Raw genomic sequence first — 17,019 nt, 5'->3', positions numbered from 1 at the left:
CATCACGCAATGGCCACCCCACATGAAGTGCGGTACCTGGTACAGATCCTACGGACTCGCGCCCATGCACCCCGAGCTGTTCCAGTCACTTAAGATACCACAGTCTGATGCCATACTAATCGCCATGGTTAGTTCGTTGGATGAAGTGTGTGTCTCGACAGTGTCAATGTTAACTATCGCAACAAAGCAGCATCTCGAAGTGGCTTGTCGACCATGACTTGTTCATGCGACGATGTTCCGACGACTGCAACTGGGTGCTGCTTCCACGAGTGTTGTCGGAACAGTTTCTCCGCGGCCGCTTCACTCCCTTCGCCTTGCTCTTGTGATCCTTGCGATTCAAAGTCTGTCCTCAACATCATGTCCGGTCGATGGATTGAGAATCTCGACGCCGCCCCCCGGGTAACATGGGGGCAGTAGGTTACGTCCAAGTGCGCTAGTTTCGGGCAGTTGTCGTACAGTCTGTCGACGGCGACGTCAGTTACGCGCTTGCAACTCGACAGGTTCACCGCGAGGAGGCCGGTGCACTGAGACGCCACCGCGCAGACCCCCACGTCAGTCATCTTGGCGCATCGGTTGATAAACAGCGAGTCTAGCCATAAGCAGTCGGAGATCGCGATTAGGACGTCGTCCGAGAGTTCGCGGCAGAAGCCGAGCCCCAAGTTGGCAATCTTCCCACATGCTTTGACCAGTTCAATCACTTCGGCATCTTGGAGGAGTATACAGCCAGTCAATGACACCGTGACCAGCTGCTTGCACCGCTCGCGGACGAAGCGCACACCGTCCGACGACAGCGACATGCAGTAGCTCAAGTCGAGCACGGTCAAATGTTCACCCGTGATTGACCCATTGAAGATATCGGTCGTGATGAACTCCAGCCCTTGGTTGGTCAAGTGATAACATCCAGACACATCCATCGACTGCAGATGCCGCGCCCGATGCAAGAGGTACGCGATACCCGTGTCAGTAAGCAACTTACAATCTGCCAACACCACCGTGCGTAGCTTAGCCAGGAGTAACTTGGACACGACCGCCCGTCCGTCGCCTTGTTGATCGAACGAAAACACATTGTCTGTGACAAGGTGCAGCTCCTGCACGTTCAACGAAACTAGGTCGAGGCAGTTGTGTGTGATTGCCTGCAACATTAACATGACACTCACATACGTTTGTACATATGTACGGATATTGGGTGATGGACGACAACGTACCCAGATGCCGCGGTCAGTGACCTTGTCGCAGAACGCTAGATTGACATGTGTGAGCTTGGTGCATCGCGTTCCGATGGCTATGATGCCATGGTCTGTCAGTCGACGGCAGCCTGAAATGTCGAGCGAGGTCAACGTCGTGCTGGCTGGCAGAATGTTGGCCAGTCCAACAAAGTCACTCAATTGCAAACACCCCGACACGTTCAGTGCAGAGAGGCGGGTGTGTGACGCCAGGGATAGCAGCGCATCGTCTGTGACACGGACGCAGAAACCAAATCCCACTTCGCGAAGGTCCCGACACGCTTCAAAGGCTTCGACGCCGACGTCTGAGATCAGCGGGCAACGGTCCATGTGGATGGCTTTCAGATTTGGACATGTTTTCGACAGAGCGACCAACACGTCGTCGGTTAAGTGGGGAATCTGGCCCACGTCTAGCGTTTCGAGTGCACTGCATCGCAGGCTCAACGTGCAAAGGGTCTTGCTGGTCAAGTGGACACATCTACATGTGGCGGTGATGTTACGATAATCGGTTTCGGAGGGACATATAGAGAGGCGAACGAGCATGAGATGGGAAGGGGTTTGCATTGTACCCGTGCAAGTTGAACGCCAAGCAGCTTCGGTTGGCGCCTGTGACGACGTCCATATCGACGTCAGTCACGTCTGGAACCCCTGACAAGTCGAACCGGCGACTGTCTTCGCCCGCGCGGATCCACAGGACAAAGTATAAGACAACGCTATCGGTTTCCAAGTCGCAAATCCACTTGAGATCGGTCAGCCCATCGCCATAATGCGTCGGGTACTCGACGATCACACGCCGAATGATATCTGCATACACGGTCACTTCGTCACGACTTAAGCCAGCCATAGATGACGATTTGGTCTCGCCGCTCATAAAGAAATGAGGAGGCAGCGCGTCCAGCTCGAGCAGCGACACGTTGCTCTGCCTAGTCCAGTACGTCGGGTGCAGCTCGTTCACACAAGCATATGCTTCCCGGAATAAGTCACTGAAGCGGACGTCGTGGGGCAAGTTCCGAAGGATCTCGGCGCACCCTTCGACGTTTTCCGTCGATCGGAATGCCCGCAACGCCCGCCGGACCTTGGCTTTGTACATGTTTTGGCTTCGCCGTTGCTCCAAGTCGTACTTTAACGCGCTGCAAATGTTGACCGCAAACGACGCCAACATGGGGCCATCCGTTGGAGCAAACTCGAGGGCTTTTGTGAATCGCACGGCCGAGAGCTCAAACAAGGCGTCCGACGTCCACGCCCGATCGAGCGTACCTGTGACAAAGTGGCGCAGAAGCACATCTCGGTCGACGCTTCGAGCGTAGAACGCCACGTGGCACAGCCGCCCCACAAAGAACTTGGAGTTGGAGCACGCGTTGCTCACACATCCGATGCGGAGTGGCCGATTGTCCTGCGACAATGCGTCCGCCAATTCCACTTGTATCTTGGCTTTGAGCTCGTCTCGGAGAAGTCGATACGACGCCTTGCCATTCCACATGAATCGTGGTATATGTACATGAACTACTTACCGTGATCGATTCCGACTTTTTGAAAAACATTTGCATGGCATGTTGCTTCTTGGCCATCGTGTCCATGTCGGCTTTTTTTCTGGGTATGGCTGCATCTTCCTGTATTGGTTTATCGACTGGATCTGTGACAGGGGACGCTGTCGATGATGCCCCCTTCTTCAGCCGCGCTTTGAACTCGATTTCGTCCGTTAGTTTTTTCGCCAAGTCTTTTAAGAGTCGCTTGCCTTCCTTGGTTTGATACAACGCCTGGCATTCTCGGTCCACGTCTTTCATACATGTGTCCTTGGCATGACGCTCTTGGTCGTCAATATCGCGTTGCATCGCTTGAAACTACTCAAGTAGTAGTAGTACATACCCCATTTTTGTTATTCCATGGCATTGTGTTGTTTTCAATATGTTGTAAAGTCGATTCGAAATTGGAATCGAATGATCGTCAGGCAATCGATCGACCAATCAAAAGCCATATCACAAATCAAGTAGCCAATCAAATCCATTCTTCGACCAATTCAACATGGCATGTGTGACACTGGACGAATTTTCCATACAAAAGTCAGATAGATTTGGCGAAAAAGTCCAAATTTTGGGTAAAAGGACAATACAATGTCACGCAACGTACTCGTTGTTCGCGGCGTTCGAGTTGCGCGTTCACTTCAGATCGAACGTCCAAATCACCATACAGCACACCATTCACATACAGTTGCAAGGCAGTGCCATCAAACGAAGTGGCCACGTGCGTCCACACGTCTGGCATGACGGGCGGCCCCGCCACCACCACGTCAATGTTGTTCATGTTGATCCACGCGCCCCATACATTTCGCTTTAGCACGGCCAGTGTATACCGTCCGTGGCTTATGATCGCACGGATGCCGTGGCCTGATGCACTCACAAGTACCCATGCTTCCAGGGTCGCACTCGACTCCCACTTCTTCGCCTTGACGAACGTGATGCATCTACGCCCAAAGGAGGGGGTCATAGGTCAATACATGGCACGAAGACGACGACCAACGCCATATCATGGTACCCGTCCTTTGAAAACTCGACAGATCGACCCAAGTCGTCGTTGGCGATGGGACCTGCGGCTTCCAGCGTGCAGTGGGGCGAGAACTTGCCGTGATCGGTCGAGGAAACCATGTTTTTGGCGACGATGGACCCTTTTCGTTCGTTGAGTGGCCAGTACCCACACGGAGCGTCGAACAGTATCGCAGCTGGGTACGTCGTGCGCTGGACGGTCGAGGCCTGGTCCAACAGCATGGACGCTGCCGCAAAATGGAGCACCAGCAGGTTGTGGCGGATGCGACACGGTACGTCCACGTGGACGTCGTCGATGGTAAACAAGAACCCGTGGGGGTGTTGCGTGAACCGCGTCCAGCAGTCCCGAGTGAGCTCAAACCCGATCGCAGTCGACAGGTACCGGGCAATTTCGACTGGCGCCTGTCGCAGATTCAGCCGATCCACAAACGACACGGCAATTGAGCCAAAGCGAGCCCGGACGCCATCAAACACTTGGTTTTTCCAAAACGCGTCCGAGCCAGCGCCGGACCCGCTGATGTAATTTAACACGACCACAAACAACGAAGTCTGCGTCGTGGGTCCCATGGCAAGTTGTCTAGCTTGTAACATTGACCGGAGCGACGCCCGGACGAGGTTCTTGATTGTGCGCTGGAGCATTTCCACTAGAATCAACCGTCGCAAGTCGTGCTTGGATTGAATATCCCCTTTGTAAAGCGGTACGTTCTGACATGAATCGCCCGTGTACTTGCGATCGACTGTCACCACCTTGTCCGACACAACGTCCTGCGCGTGTTCACTTACCTACCATCACGATTGAGTTTAGATACGATATACTGGTATATATATATGTGGGTTTGTTCTAAGTACTTTGAACCGCTGGCCTTGAATGTAGATTGTATCTCCTCGTGTCAACTCCCTTGTTAAATCCACAGTCGGACACAGTACAGCTTGGTTGAATGCCAACGCGACTGCCCCGTCAAGTTGAAAGTAAAACAACGACCGCAGCAGCCCCAGATGCCGCACGTTGATGCCATGGCGGTGGAGTTCCCCGACAAGCGAAAACGTCGGTGACGTCACATAGTCCTGACCCAGGTCGTATGTGACAGAGTGTGATGGAGATTCGATAGTGGATTTTGTGTATATACATGCATACCTCCCTCTCGGCCAGCTTCCTTGCAAACAATGGCAGGACGTCGTCTAGCATGCGTCTCGTGCAGTCTTTAACTCTCGCGGCTTGGTTTTCCCAATCCGGCGTTTGATATGTCAACAACGACAAGGCATCCGGTGACAGCGGCACGGGATGTGTCTTGACCAGCGCCGGTCGGAGCTGCCTCCAGAGGATGCTCATGCCCCGAGTGGACGCCGGCAAGTGGGGGGTTTCCTCGGGGTCTTCTGGCGGCATCATGCGTCGGAACTTGAGCAAGCAAAACGTTTCGCCTTGTCCGATGTATCCGTGCATGTCGCCGGCTCCGTGGATCAACTTGGCCGTCAAGTCCAACGACCCACGGACGCAATGCGCGCCCAAGTTTAAGCTCGCGTTCACCTACAGCATCATCATCATTCAGTATGTCTGCATCCACACAACCAACTTGTAATGTGACCAAGGAAATATAAACCCAACACCGACCTTGGCTATCGATGCGTCCAGGGTCTTGCTGTGACTCACAATGGTTTTCCCCTTGTTGTTCGTGCCATATACGAATTCCGTGCGCACGTTCTGCACCACACCCTTGTCACTCACGTCGTAGCACTCTATCGGGAGCTTGGACACACACAGCACCCGCATGCCATGGTAGTCGACGCAGCACTGCAGGGGCACGAGTACGTTTGGTGTCAGCAGCATCGTCGGCAGAAACAAGCTCGAGTTGCGGCACTCTGCGCCCGCAAACTTGGCGGCCAGCTCGTCTGAATGGTCAAATCGGTCGTGGTCGTCCAATGCGACTTGGAATCGAATGTTGTGTGCTTCAAACTTGAGCCCCTTGCCGTGACTCGATCGAACGGCGCCGTCGTTGCGGCCGTCCATAAGAAACGGACCTGCCACCGGCATCACAGTCTTTTCATGGACGGGGAGGTAGTATTCGCGGACGATTTGAGTGGCGACATGGCGGGCGACTTCGACAAAGTCTTGACACACGTGAACCACTTCAATGTACGTGTGCGCGCCCTTGTCCGTTGTCTCCAGAGCTCGCTTGAGTCGCTCAGCCCAGAGCATTCGATCGCGGCGGTCGACTAGTGTCACGGCAGAGTCCCGCACCAGTTGCATGCGTCGTTGGGCTTGGGCATAGGAAAACTCGGCGTCTTTCCACTTGACCATGGCGTCGTCAAGTCTTGCTTTCGCGTCCACCGCCATACTTCGCTGCGTGTCCATGTTGAGCTTGGCGTCAGTGTTTCCGCGGCCCCGTTGTCTGGCATCCCGCGCGGCTTGGCCTGCGTGCTTTATATGACTTTTGTGGACATAATCGACCAGGAACGCTTCTTGGGCGTTCATGCGATAGAGTATATCGTCGCGCCAAGTCGTTTCCATGTCGGTCGTAGCCATGTGGATCAATGCATCGGCGAGAGGCTCCACCCCACGAAGGACGCGAAAGTGCCCCATCAAGTCGGCCACCAACGCGTCTCGATCAACTGCCCCCATAATGTCATTATGAAACCCTCGCACATAAGCGATCGCATGCCGTTTTGACGGAAGTTCCATGAGCAGTTCCGTGAGCTTTAACTGGGTCATGCCATCACATATGGCCACGAGCCGAGCGCACCACTCTTTCAATGGCGGATTCGAACACATGAGCGTCATCCACTCGCGTCGTTCGCTGCTCGTGGCCTGCACAGGCTCTATCCCTCGCAGCATGTGGTCGTGGCTGGCCTCCCTCTGCACCTTGAGGTCCTTGACAGCTTCGTGGAACCGTTCGACCGCGGTTTTGTCTGTTGGTTCACACCACGTCGCAGATGTCTCTGGCACTTCCTTCTTGATCTCTTTTTCGGCGATCGCGCGCATGAGTTTGGCTGTGGCCGGCGCCGGCCGCCGCGCGCGCTGCAGCTGGTCCACGAGGCTGTGCGCGATCTCTGAAAAGTGCGCGTCGTCCAGCGGATCAAACCGCAACACTCTTGGACAGTACCCCGCGGCCTCTTCCATTTCCCGAAACCGATGGTCCACCTCCTCGAGTGTATCCTGCACCGCTTCTTCCGTCATGACCCGAAGCACGTCGTCGCGACTGAACGCCAGTCCTTTCGTGCGCAACTTGACTTGGCGCATGCGAATCTTGGCATCGAATTTCATCTTGTCCAGCGTCGTGGTGGTGCCCTCTTGGCGTCGCCAGTCGGCCTCGACGGATGCCCTCGCGTCGGCTAGTGCCGTCCCCTTGGCATGGTAGAACGCCTGCTTTCGCGCCGCCATCGTCGCGTCCACGCGGCCTTGGCGCGCCCGCCACGTCGTCTGCAACCGAATCGCCGCCTTTTCCGCCACTTCGGACCGGTACACGATCAGGTTCTTGTAGCAGGCATGGTCCAACGGCACAACATTCGACAGCACCTTGCGCCGTCGATGCTTCAAGTACTTAGAGTAATCGGCTTTCAGCGGATCGTTGGACCCCATCGCCAAGGCACGGACATGTAGCGCTTCCTTGGCACTCGACCCCCCCCGCGGCGCGGACTGGATGCTCTGGCGCGCGAGGCGGTACTTGAGGTCGGATGCACTGATGAGGCCACATTCAAACTGGCGCAGCGCCGACATGGCCTGCTGCTGGACGCGGCTCACGTGCTGGTACTTCCACGGCACACGCAGAATCGTGCTCAAGTACTTGGACCGTTGGATGGCGTCTGTGGCGATCGAGACAAACTCAAACGTCGTCACATACGACTTGAAGCCGCCGCTGCCCACCATGTGGTCGACGAGGTTGGCAAGATGGAACTCGTCCAATACTGGCCATGTCTGTCGATCCTTCGGCGTGCGCAGTTGGTCCATTCGATTCAGTATGCGAAAGAACACGGTGAGGATTTGCACAAGTGCGGGCTTGGTCAAGAGGTTGGTTTCGGACAATTGACTCACATACTCTAGCTTTTCCGAGAGGGGGGCCGCGCACATGACCACCAACGCAAACGCCACGTCCAGCAACGTATCGCCATCTTGAGAAAACACTTGAAAACTCGGAAAGTAGGTAATTTCTTGAGCGATTTGGGTCTCCCCTCTGTCTAGCATAAACTCTTCGTCATCGATCTGTCTCAAGAGTACTGCGATCGTGTGCTCGGCCGCTTTGACTTGGTCTTCCGCAAACAGCAACTGCCCCCGTGCCGTCTGTTGTTTGGCCGCGTCCGACGTCAGTTGCAGCAGCGACCGGCTTTTGGTCTGGTCCAGTACGGTCGACGCTTGGACCTAATCAAACCAACATAATGATGGTTGTGGGGTTAGCCCTGATAATGCAATGTCTCAGATATCATCAAGACGTCGTCACATACCAAGTCGTTCTTGGCACTCAATAGAGACTGGTGATGCAACCGCAATTGCTCCGTGTGAAACGCCGCTCGAGCAGCCCCCATGGGCTTGTCCGGCGACTGGAGACCTTGCAGGAACTGCGTGTCTTGGTCACATGTGACACGGGCGGCATGCATGCGCGACGTGATCGAGTTCTTGTGGGACTCGTACAGATCGTCTTCTGCTCTTTCTTGAATGTCCACCTGTCGTTGGGTGACTTCGGCCGTGCGGAAAAAGTCGGCGGTTGGGTCCACGCCCTCCTTGCGCGCGTCGTCCAGCTCTCGCTGTCGAACCGCGGCGTCCTTTTGCCGCCGCTCCAGCTGCGCGTGTCGCCGGTCACTGAGTGCGTTGAGTTTTCCGGTTTCAATTGCGTTGGCGTCGTGGAATCGGTGAGCTATTTCCTGCAGACGAGATTCAAAATACTGCGCCGCCCGCACCTTGTCGTCGTCGTCGTCGTGGCGATGGGTTCCAGGAAGGATCGAAGAACCTGTCGGTCCCGTCGATGGTGTCGGACCTCCCGGTGGCGGCACACTGTAGCCGAAAAACACGGGACTGCGCAAGGACGGATCGAACAGCGGCGGCAACGGTACAGCGGCCACCGCAGTCTCTAGTGTGTGCTGATCCAAGCTACGCTTGGTCAGCACGCCACGTGGTTCAACGACGTTGGCTTCTGGAGGGGTCGTTGCTGTCGTTTCCACGGCTGCATCATCGCCGTCTGCTTTTGCTGCGGTTTTATCATCTTCGTCGTCGGAGTTCATATCTTCATCGTCGGACACGCTGGCGTTTTCATTCTCCGTATGGCCATCGCCGCCTGCATGGGCGTTTGCAGACGAAGCAGCAGCAGCAGCTGTGGCCAATGCGAAGGCGCGGAGCTGGCCAGGTGCACCCGGGTCTCTCTCCATGATGTGTCCGATGGACGAAGGATGCCAGAGGCGGCGCGCGTTGTCGGCGGCGCCCGCATGCGCGTCCGCGTCCACTTCCATAACCGATTGAAAGTAGTGGCTCCACTGCACCGGCAGGCTAAAGTCGATCCCGTCCAGCGACGTCGGCAATTGCGCCAGCGTGCGATACGCACGTCGCTTGGCTTCTAGCTCTAAGAGAATGTCGTGCCGTCGTGCGACGTACTCTGCCTCGGTGGAGTTGAGAAATGCCTCTTGCAGTTGTTCTGGTGTCTTTGGCGTAGGTTTGGTCTTGAGTTTGAGAGGTTTCGTTGATGGCTGGGATGATGGCGTTGATGGAGTCATGGTATCCTTAATGTCATGAAGAGTGTGGGCAGGACAGACGTCCGTGCCGGTCTCGACGTGAGAGTGTGGGATGGGGGTGTCTGTCATGTTCGTGTCGATCACATCTGCAGCAGCATCTTCAAGACGCATGGACTCGACAAGAGTTTCTAATCGTACGATGTCTTGGTAACTGTCCTCAAGCCTTTGCGATTTGTCCTGTCCTAACGTCCCGTCTGGCGTCGCGCGTTTGGTGTACGCCCTCAACAACGCATGGACGTTGGCCGTGCTCCATGTCGCCACGAAGTCATACCGGTGCTCGTTGTCGACGACGGTTTGCGGCGTCCGTCGGATCGATTGATCGTGGTCCACGAACTTCGAGATCTCGTTGCCCATGCTGTAAACTCTCTGTGTCAAGCTGTAGCAATTCCAGGCATGGGCAGTGTGTGACCCACGCTAGACAGCCGCCGAATGGAGTAGGCACGACGACTTACACGTCTCCAGGTAAATGGCGTCGTGGGTTGCCGCCTCGATCTCCTTCGTGCAGCGGGGCAGCAGCGATCCCCGTCGATTGGATGCGCGGACGCTTTGCTATTGTTCCTGTTGAAACCGCATTTTGTTGTCCCATGTTGCCCTTCGATAGATTTGAAACTGGCCAATGAAATGTCCGGAAACCTCGACATTAATATTGCAACACACCAAAATACGATTTCCCTGTAGCGCCACTCCACATCGGAGTCCGACGGCGCCCAGCAAACAAGAAAGGTCTCGTTCGGGAGCGCAGGAACCGTTGTGGCTAGTACAACCATGCTGCGTCGGCAAGCCAAGACCTCATCCAAGAAAGTTGCGAAAGACAGGCCGCGACGACTGAGCGACGACGGCGACAGTGGTCGACGGACCAGCGACGCCGATTTGGGCGGCGCGACCTACGACGACCAGTACGAGAATGGAGATGTACATAACACGGGAGAAGGCAGCGGTGGCAGCAGCGGCGGCGGCTGGTGGATCAACTGCGAGTGCTTTCTCTCTCTGCTGCTCGTGGCCGTGCTCGTGGCACTACCCTTCAACCTCCACAACGCCAAAGGTGCGCAATCTGGTCCTCGTACGCACTACCATGTGATCACTTGTCTTTCTTGCAGACCTTCTTCAATCTCGAGACAGTTACATCGTCAAGGCCGTCGAGATGATCCGGGTAGGCGCATGCGACGACGCGGTCACGTTGTACGAGCGCGCGTTGATCGTGGAGGAGAGTGCGACGATCCACAACCAGCTCGCCGACGCGCTGTCTCAGTGCGGACGAACGAACGACGCGCTCAAGCACTACATGAGCAGCATCCGCCTCGAAGAAACGGGCAAGCGCAAGGTGCCGTCCCTGATGGCGGTCGGCGACCTCTACCTCAAGAACACCGACTACTCGCTCGCGTCCAAGAGCTTTGAAACCATCGTGTCGATTCTACAGGACGAGCCCACCAAGGACTTGGTCGAAGCCTATATGAAGCTTGCCAAGGTGGACATTGGGCTGCGTAGGTTCTCCACGGCATACTCGCATTACACGGCCGCCAGCGACCTTATCATTGGCGACTCGATGCAAGCCGAGGTGCTCTTATACATATTTACGAGATTTGCATGATAGCTTTGGATTCACTTGATAGGATGGATGATTCATGACACTTACGTGTGTTCGTTCGCCCAATCTATCGAACTGGATTTTGTATATGGACAGCGTTGTACTGAAGTCAGTCACACACTAATTAGACGTTGACGATGGTTGCGTGCAACTTGATTGGCGAATCACTTTTGCCTTTATTATATTATAAACTCATATTGTGAATTCGCTATAAACTTCCAAAATTCGCCTGGTTTGTGTAATCAATATTGAATTACGCCGGAGTTCTGATTGGTTGAATATACTTGTCGTTTCTGCAAGAGCCAATCAAATTCACTCAAAAATGGATTAGCCAATAGCGTCGGTTCGTGATTCGATGACGTGGTCTGGAAATTAGTTCGAATCCACAATAACACATTTATATGGTTTTGGACATGATCTTCTTGAACCAAATGTAACCAAATCTGGACGAAAAAGCTATATATTTTTGGTCGTGGTGTCAATTCATGATCCCGTTTAGAATCAACACTAAAATATATTTATCTATCTCTCTCTCTCTCAATAGGTGCATTATAGAATGGGCCACATTGCACTAGTGATGAACAGATTGCCGTTGGCAATCGACAACTTCAACGTCGCGACGACCAAGGGCACGCCGGCGCAACGGTCGCTCTTTACCCACAGCCTCGCGTACGCGTACTTGGTACAGGCACACCACCCTCGTTACAAGAACATGTTTTCAATGGACATATGTACTTAGGAGCACGGGATGCTAGTGGAAGGCAACCACGCGCTCGCGTCGCTGTTTGCATCTCCGTCCATGTACACGGAGGAGCGGTACATCCGTGCGTCGTTCCAAGACCATCACTACCCATCAGGGCGAACTCCGTCGCAGTACTTGTCGCAGCTATTTGACTTGTACGCGTATCGTCATAGCATTGCTGCTGCTTCTTCTTCTTCTTCTTCGACCGTCGATACATTCCGCCACCTTCACGGCCTGCTCTTCGAGTCCAGCGTCCCCGCCGTCATGTCGGCCGCGCTGCGCCTCCGCATCGGCATCTCGGACGGCGACCACTGGCTAGATGTGGTGGATTTCGGCTGCGGATCTGGCCACGCTATGGCTTGGTTCCGGTCGCTGAGTAGCTTTGTGCTCGGGATCGACGTGTCGCCCATGTCGATTGAAAATGCTCGGCAATTGTCACTGTACGACGACTTGCAAGTAAGTTGTCCGAGGTCAATTTCTGGTTAAGTCAAATGTAACACTGATAGATTGGCGATATCCTCGATGTCGGCGGCCACCTCCCAGATGCATCCTATGATCTCGTGCTAGCGATCAACGCGCTGCCGTATTTCGGAGATTTGCGCCAGGTACAGTCCATATATATTGTGATCATCCTTTGGACTTGTGTGTCCAAATCTATCGATCGATGCTTTGTCGTGAATGGTTTTTGTTTTTTTTCAAATTTTTTAAATAATAATGTTTAATATTTTTGTTTTGTTTTGCATAATATATATTTCTGGATGAGGTTATTAAAAAAATGTAAAAGAATATTGTATTTTATTACTTTTTTTAGAATTTTTTTGATTAATAACTTTTAGTACTTTAGATTTAATTATTTTTTATATATTTTTTGAAAGCGTATTAATACATATATGTCTAACGTTAACGCGTGGGTCATGCCATCGAGACGAATTCAAGTTTTACTCTAATTCAAAGTATATGGTTGATGAAGGTTTTGTGCCATCTGATTGGCTCAATTCTTCTAGTGATTCTACTGTAACATTATATATATATGGTCGTTTTGTTGTCGATACTTTATTCTCCAAGTCGGTCGAGGTTTCGAATAAACAATATAGACGTGTGTTATTGTGCATTTCACCCAAATATTTGGACTTGAGAGAGAGTCATTTCACCAAATAGCATTCGAATCCATTTGATCCTATTTAATCTTGTACACACTATACTATACAACGATGAGTATATAACCAATGCGGGGGTTCGATTTGATTGGCTCAAGCGGTTCTTCAATCCATTCTCTCAAGACATTCGATTCTGCTGAGGGTTTCGAATCGATTTGACAATATGGGATGAGGTTGTGCATGACGATCTTGGGTGTAACTAGGTGTTTGAGCTGGCCCATCGCATCTTACGCCCAGAGGCAATCTTTGCGTTTAACGTGGACTTGTTACCTCGACCAGATGACGATGAACAAGAACACGTGGACGATGCCTTTAGTTTGCGCTTTTCGGGGAGGTGGACCCATAACGATGCGTACATCAAGCAGGTATGTACTGTCGTCTCGACTAACTAACGTTAGTACTACATACATATGTACATACATAGATACACGCTAGTCGTACTAGTAGTATATCACGTTGACATTATATGTTGTTTATATATTATGGTAGATTGTGCAACAACATGGGTTTGTGCTGTTACACGAGGAGCAAGTCGACGACGACCAACCGTTTTTTCAACCCGCGCCGGGCGTAATTCAACGCCGACCATACGGAAAAGAACGGTCGAACGTGTATTTAGTCCAAAAATTAGCCGACCACGGCGTGTAATTCGTAGTATAAAATACCGGTGGAATCTAAATCACCAATGTAATTGACACGGTCATTTCTTAGTACTTTAAAGTATAATATACCGGTGGAATCTTCCGCTATGGAGCGCTTCGTAAAGGATTTGGGTTGAGGTTTCATGGTTAAGCGGTGGTGGTGGTACTGGGGGCGCCCACAAGTCGACCAAGCGCAACGTCCTTGCCCAGGAGCTGGAATGTGTCCCCAATGCTAGCACCCACTTCCATACCCGTCAAGTGATACCGCAACGGCATGAGCAAGCTATACAAGTCACCACGAAACGCGTGAAAACAAAGAATCTCTCCAAAGTTGAATATATATATTTTACAGACCTTTTTAGATTCAGATTGCGATCTTTGGCAGTGGCCTTGATTAGGGCCATCACGGCGTTCTACACGCACAGTCATGCCATATATAGTAGTTCGTTTACGTGGATATTCCGTACAGAAGTAAAGCCGCCGCCTTCGGGAAGCGCTTGCAACCGGCTCGTCACGTCTGCCACCGCCGCATCTACATCAAATATCATTCATCCCCCCATGGAAAATCGCAATATTACATTCCGCTTTATTGTCGATTTGAGAGTACAAAATTGGGGACGGGGTGCAATCGAATTGCGCCGACCAAATAACCGATCCACAATCGATCTGATTGGTTACATTTCATTGAGAAATGGGTTTTGATTGGCTAATAATGTTGAGCTCTTCTAGCCAATCAAATCGATTTAAATTCCAACGAGAAACCACACCACAACACGAAATTTCACTCGAAAGCACAAAATCTCTTACCAGTAGTATGGTCGTTCCAGTACTTTGCCTTCATCTCGACAGCCGTAGACGCTTCAAGATCGGGAGGTGCAAAAAAGTAGTAGATCAACGGCCCAAAGTCGGGTAGCGCGCCCACCCGTTCCTGCAGCATCGCACACATCATATACGAATGAATACCCCTCTCGGTCCTAGTACTACTACCATGTATATCTCAATGTACTAGGTCTACCTTCATCAACGAAGCTGCCGCCCACACAAATTCAACGTCAAAAGCGTCGATATTTTTGACATGATTAAGTAAATACGGCCGCAGCATCGCCACAACATCGGCCTTGTTGGACGGATCGTCAAACAGGCGGCGAATATGCTTGGAATTGATCCACCGAAGTCGCTCGACGTTGACGACGGAGCCGCTCTTGTTGACGTGATCCATAGAGAACTACCTCTCAAAAGTTAGTCTCACAATATGAAAAACAACTCACGTACAAAGTGTTTGAGTTCGTCCAACGTAAAGATCTCTTGTGTGTTGCCGTCTGACGGATTCCAGCCCAGCAGCGCCACAAAATTCACAAGTCCAGGCGCCAAAAAGCCTTTTTTCTGCGTGCTGTGAGCGCTTTGTTTCAATATATATTAATATATATATATATATATATATATATATATATATATATACCTGGAAATCTTCCACGGCCACATCCCCCTGACGCTTGGACAACTTGGACCGATCTTCGTTCAGTAGCAGCCCCAAATGCGCAAACTACGCGCCATATTGTGATATATATATAGTGTGTGGTCTGCGTAGGTTCACCTTGGGGGGTTCAAAGCCTAAAAACTGATACAAGAGCAAATGTTTGGGGGTAGACGAGAGCCATTCTTCGCCGCGGATCACATGCGTGATACCCATGAGGTGATCGTCCACGACATTGGCCAAGTGGTAAGTAGGAAATCCATCGCTCTTCATGAGAACCTACATATATATATATATTTATAGAGATATTTCATAAACGAGATGAATATCCATGCATATATTGAAAAGATGTCGAAAACAAAGCCAAATATCCATGAAAATATAGAAATAATGTCGAAAAAGAAGCCAAATATTCATGACCATATTGAAATCGCATCGAAAACTGTCCAAATAGCCATGAATATATTGAAATAATGTCAAAAAAGAGTCCAAATAGCCATCATTATATATATATAAATTGACCTGGTCGTCGATCACACTATGGTCAAATTGCACGTAACCACGGACGAGGTCTTTCAACGTGGTTTTGCCTTCAGACACTTTAAGTCGAATGGTGTGGGGCTCGTTGCGAGCAAGTTTCTCTTCAACTTGGACCGCGTCCAACCCAAGACATGCGCGGTCGTACATGGTGCCGCTTCCGGACCTGGCCGCCGCGTCCCGAAGCGACTTCAACCGCTCCTGCGAGCAAAAGCACCGGTACGCATGACCGTCCTACAGAGCGCCACGTCACCTCAACAAACTGGAGGTGAGTTCTACCTGGAGAAGGGTGTCGGCGTAGGATTTGTACAAGTGCAGCCGCTCGGATTGGACATACGGCCCAAAGTTGCCACCCGCGGTCGGGCCTGAGTTTCACATCGTGAGCTAGGTAGGATACACTTCAAACAACATACCTTCGTCTTCGTGGATGCCACACCATTGCAGGCTGTGCGTCAAGGCCTCCACAGAGCCGTCCACTTTTCGGGTCTAGTATGCAAACGATCCAAGCCGCCAGGTCGTTGAATGGAAGCGTACCTGGTCTGTGTCTTCAATCCGCATAAGAAAGGCACCGCCATGGGCTTTGGCAAACAAGTAATTGAACAAGGCTGTGCGTAGACCACCCAAGTGGAGGTAGCCTGTGGGACTTGGAGCGTACCGAACCCGAACGGGTGCTGGGCTAGTCGAGTACTTCACACCAGGACGAGCGAAAATGCTACTGCGGCAGTAGAGTGGACCTACAGAGAACCATTAGCCAAGCCCGTCAGTTGCATGTCGCACGTTGCCCAAGGTTCTGGATCACGCGAAGCATTATTGCCGACGTCGCCGAAGTTTGTACTGGACGCTTTAAATGGACATGGAAAGGTTGCCGCTAGGTGATTGTCCGCATGTGTTATCCGGATTATCAAAAGCATTCCAATATTTTTAGTGGTAAATTCTAGTACTACTAGCTACGGCCGCAATACATAAGTTACAGGTAGTTACAGTACTATTAATAGTATGCATTACAGTATACAAATGTTACTCCGAGTACAATGTACTTAAGTTATTAATAGTAGGATTATTATAAAACGTACTATTGTTATGGGTACTATTGTAGGGGCCTTTTGGGAAGTCAGACAGGTCATTGTAACTTCTTTATTACTGAAGCAATTTCAACGCCTCTTTCGAATAATATTTCTTTAGACTACACTTGAAATGGGTTGCATTGACATGATGAATAGCCAGGGTAACCTTCGCCTTCTAAATTTGCGCGGAAGATGTGTCGATGGAAATCAACACCCAAAATGTGTTAGTAGGTGCTAGTATCTACTAAAAAATCTGATTCGGCTTCACTGATTGGCTATAATTACCATTAACACATCATTTTATTGGATGACTAAAGTTCATGGAATCATCAAGCGACTTGCCC

At 51.6% G+C, this 17,019-nt stretch overlaps 3 protein-coding genes across 5 annotated transcripts; 1 reads left to right on the top strand and 2 right to left on the bottom strand.

The window, feature by feature from the left end:
• Nucleotides 1–108: 108 nt before the first annotated feature.
• H257_15620 (hypothetical protein) lies at nucleotides 109–10,043 on the bottom strand. The gene is made up of 10 exons (XM_009843785.1): nucleotides 8,198–10,043; nucleotides 5,373–8,114; nucleotides 4,899–5,288; nucleotides 4,613–4,828; nucleotides 3,756–4,546; nucleotides 3,351–3,684; nucleotides 2,735–3,064; nucleotides 1,793–2,688; nucleotides 1,206–1,701; nucleotides 109–1,133 (listed from the first exon to the last, which is right to left on the bottom strand). Exons 1-10 carry the CDS (start codon nucleotides 9,827–9,829, stop codon nucleotides 174–176), a joined length of 8,787 nt encoding a protein of 2,928 aa, XP_009842087.1. The 5' UTR covers nucleotides 9,830–10,043; the 3' UTR covers nucleotides 109–173.
• An 89-nt stretch (nucleotides 10,044–10,132) lies between these two features.
• H257_15619 (hypothetical protein) lies at nucleotides 10,133–13,669 on the top strand. The gene is made up of 7 exons (XM_009843784.1): nucleotides 10,133–10,517; nucleotides 10,573–11,030; nucleotides 11,605–11,742; nucleotides 11,800–12,258; nucleotides 12,309–12,407; nucleotides 13,163–13,324; nucleotides 13,449–13,669. Exons 1-7 carry the CDS (start codon nucleotides 10,241–10,243, stop codon nucleotides 13,605–13,607), a joined length of 1,752 nt encoding a protein of 583 aa, XP_009842086.1. The 5' UTR covers nucleotides 10,133–10,240; the 3' UTR covers nucleotides 13,608–13,669.
• On the bottom strand, nucleotides 13,639–16,453 carry H257_15618 (glutamate-tRNA ligase). 3 transcript variants are annotated; one of them, XM_009843783.1, is made up of 13 exons: nucleotides 16,389–16,453; nucleotides 16,146–16,345; nucleotides 16,025–16,097; nucleotides 15,891–15,976; nucleotides 15,597–15,845; nucleotides 15,195–15,353; nucleotides 15,060–15,143; nucleotides 14,873–14,983; nucleotides 14,616–14,825; nucleotides 14,408–14,528; nucleotides 14,068–14,132; nucleotides 13,955–14,013; nucleotides 13,639–13,883 (listed from the first exon to the last, which is right to left on the bottom strand). In XM_009843783.1, exons 1-13 carry the CDS (start codon nucleotides 16,417–16,419, stop codon nucleotides 13,748–13,750), a joined length of 1,584 nt encoding a protein of 527 aa, XP_009842085.1. In that variant the 5' UTR covers nucleotides 16,420–16,453; the 3' UTR covers nucleotides 13,639–13,747. The 3 variants fall into 3 exon arrangements, with proteins under 3 accessions (XP_009842085.1, XP_009842084.1, XP_009842083.1); XM_009843782.1 differs by having other exon boundaries at nucleotides 16,394–16,453; XM_009843781.1 differs by having other exon boundaries at nucleotides 13,955–14,132.
• Nucleotides 16,454–17,019: the final 566 nt, after the last annotated feature.

This window comes from Aphanomyces astaci (assembly GCF_000520075.1).
Source record: "Aphanomyces astaci strain APO3 unplaced genomic scaffold supercont1.72, whole genome shotgun sequence".
Taxonomy (NCBI): Eukaryota; Oomycota; class Saprolegniomycetes; order Saprolegniales; family Verrucalvaceae; genus Aphanomyces; species Aphanomyces astaci.
This window is presented reverse-complemented; position numbering and strand designations above follow the sequence as displayed.

What these genes read in the sequence shown, in the direction of transcription:
- H257_15620 (XM_009843785.1), bottom strand. Translation starts at nt 9,829, where the DNA reads ATGGGCAACGAGATCTCGAAGTTCGTGGACCACGATCAATCGATCCGA. An exon ending in GGAAGCTGGCCGAGAGGGAG is followed by an intron (nt 4,829 to 4,898) that starts GTATGCATGTAT and finishes GACCTGGGTCAG; the next exon opens with GACTATGTGACGTCACCGAC. An exon ending in TTCAAGGCCAGCGGTTCAAA is followed by an intron (nt 4,547 to 4,612) that starts GTACTTAGAACA and finishes TCGTGATGGTAG; the next exon opens with GTAAGTGAACACGCGCAGGA.
- H257_15619 (XM_009843784.1), top strand. Translation starts at nt 10,241, where the DNA reads ATGCTGCGTCGGCAAGCCAAGACCTCATCCAAGAAAGTTGCGAAAGAC. An exon ending in CAACCTCCACAACGCCAAAG is followed by an intron (nt 10,518 to 10,572) that starts GTGCGCAATCTG and finishes TCTTTCTTGCAG; the next exon opens with ACCTTCTTCAATCTCGAGAC. An exon ending in ATTTCGGAGATTTGCGCCAG is followed by an intron (nt 12,408 to 13,162) that starts GTACAGTCCATA and finishes GGGTGTAACTAG; the next exon opens with GTGTTTGAGCTGGCCCATCG.
- H257_15618 (XM_009843783.1), bottom strand. Translation starts at nt 16,419, where the DNA reads ATGCTTCGCGTGATCCAGAACCTTGGGCAAC. An exon ending in ATAGTGTGATCGACGACCAG is followed by an intron (nt 15,354 to 15,596) that starts GTCAATTTATAT and finishes ATATATATGTAG; the next exon opens with GTTCTCATGAAGAGCGATGG. An exon ending in TGGACGAACTCAAACACTTT is followed by an intron (nt 14,826 to 14,872) that starts GTACGTGAGTTG and finishes TTTGAGAGGTAG; the next exon opens with TTCTCTATGGATCACGTCAA.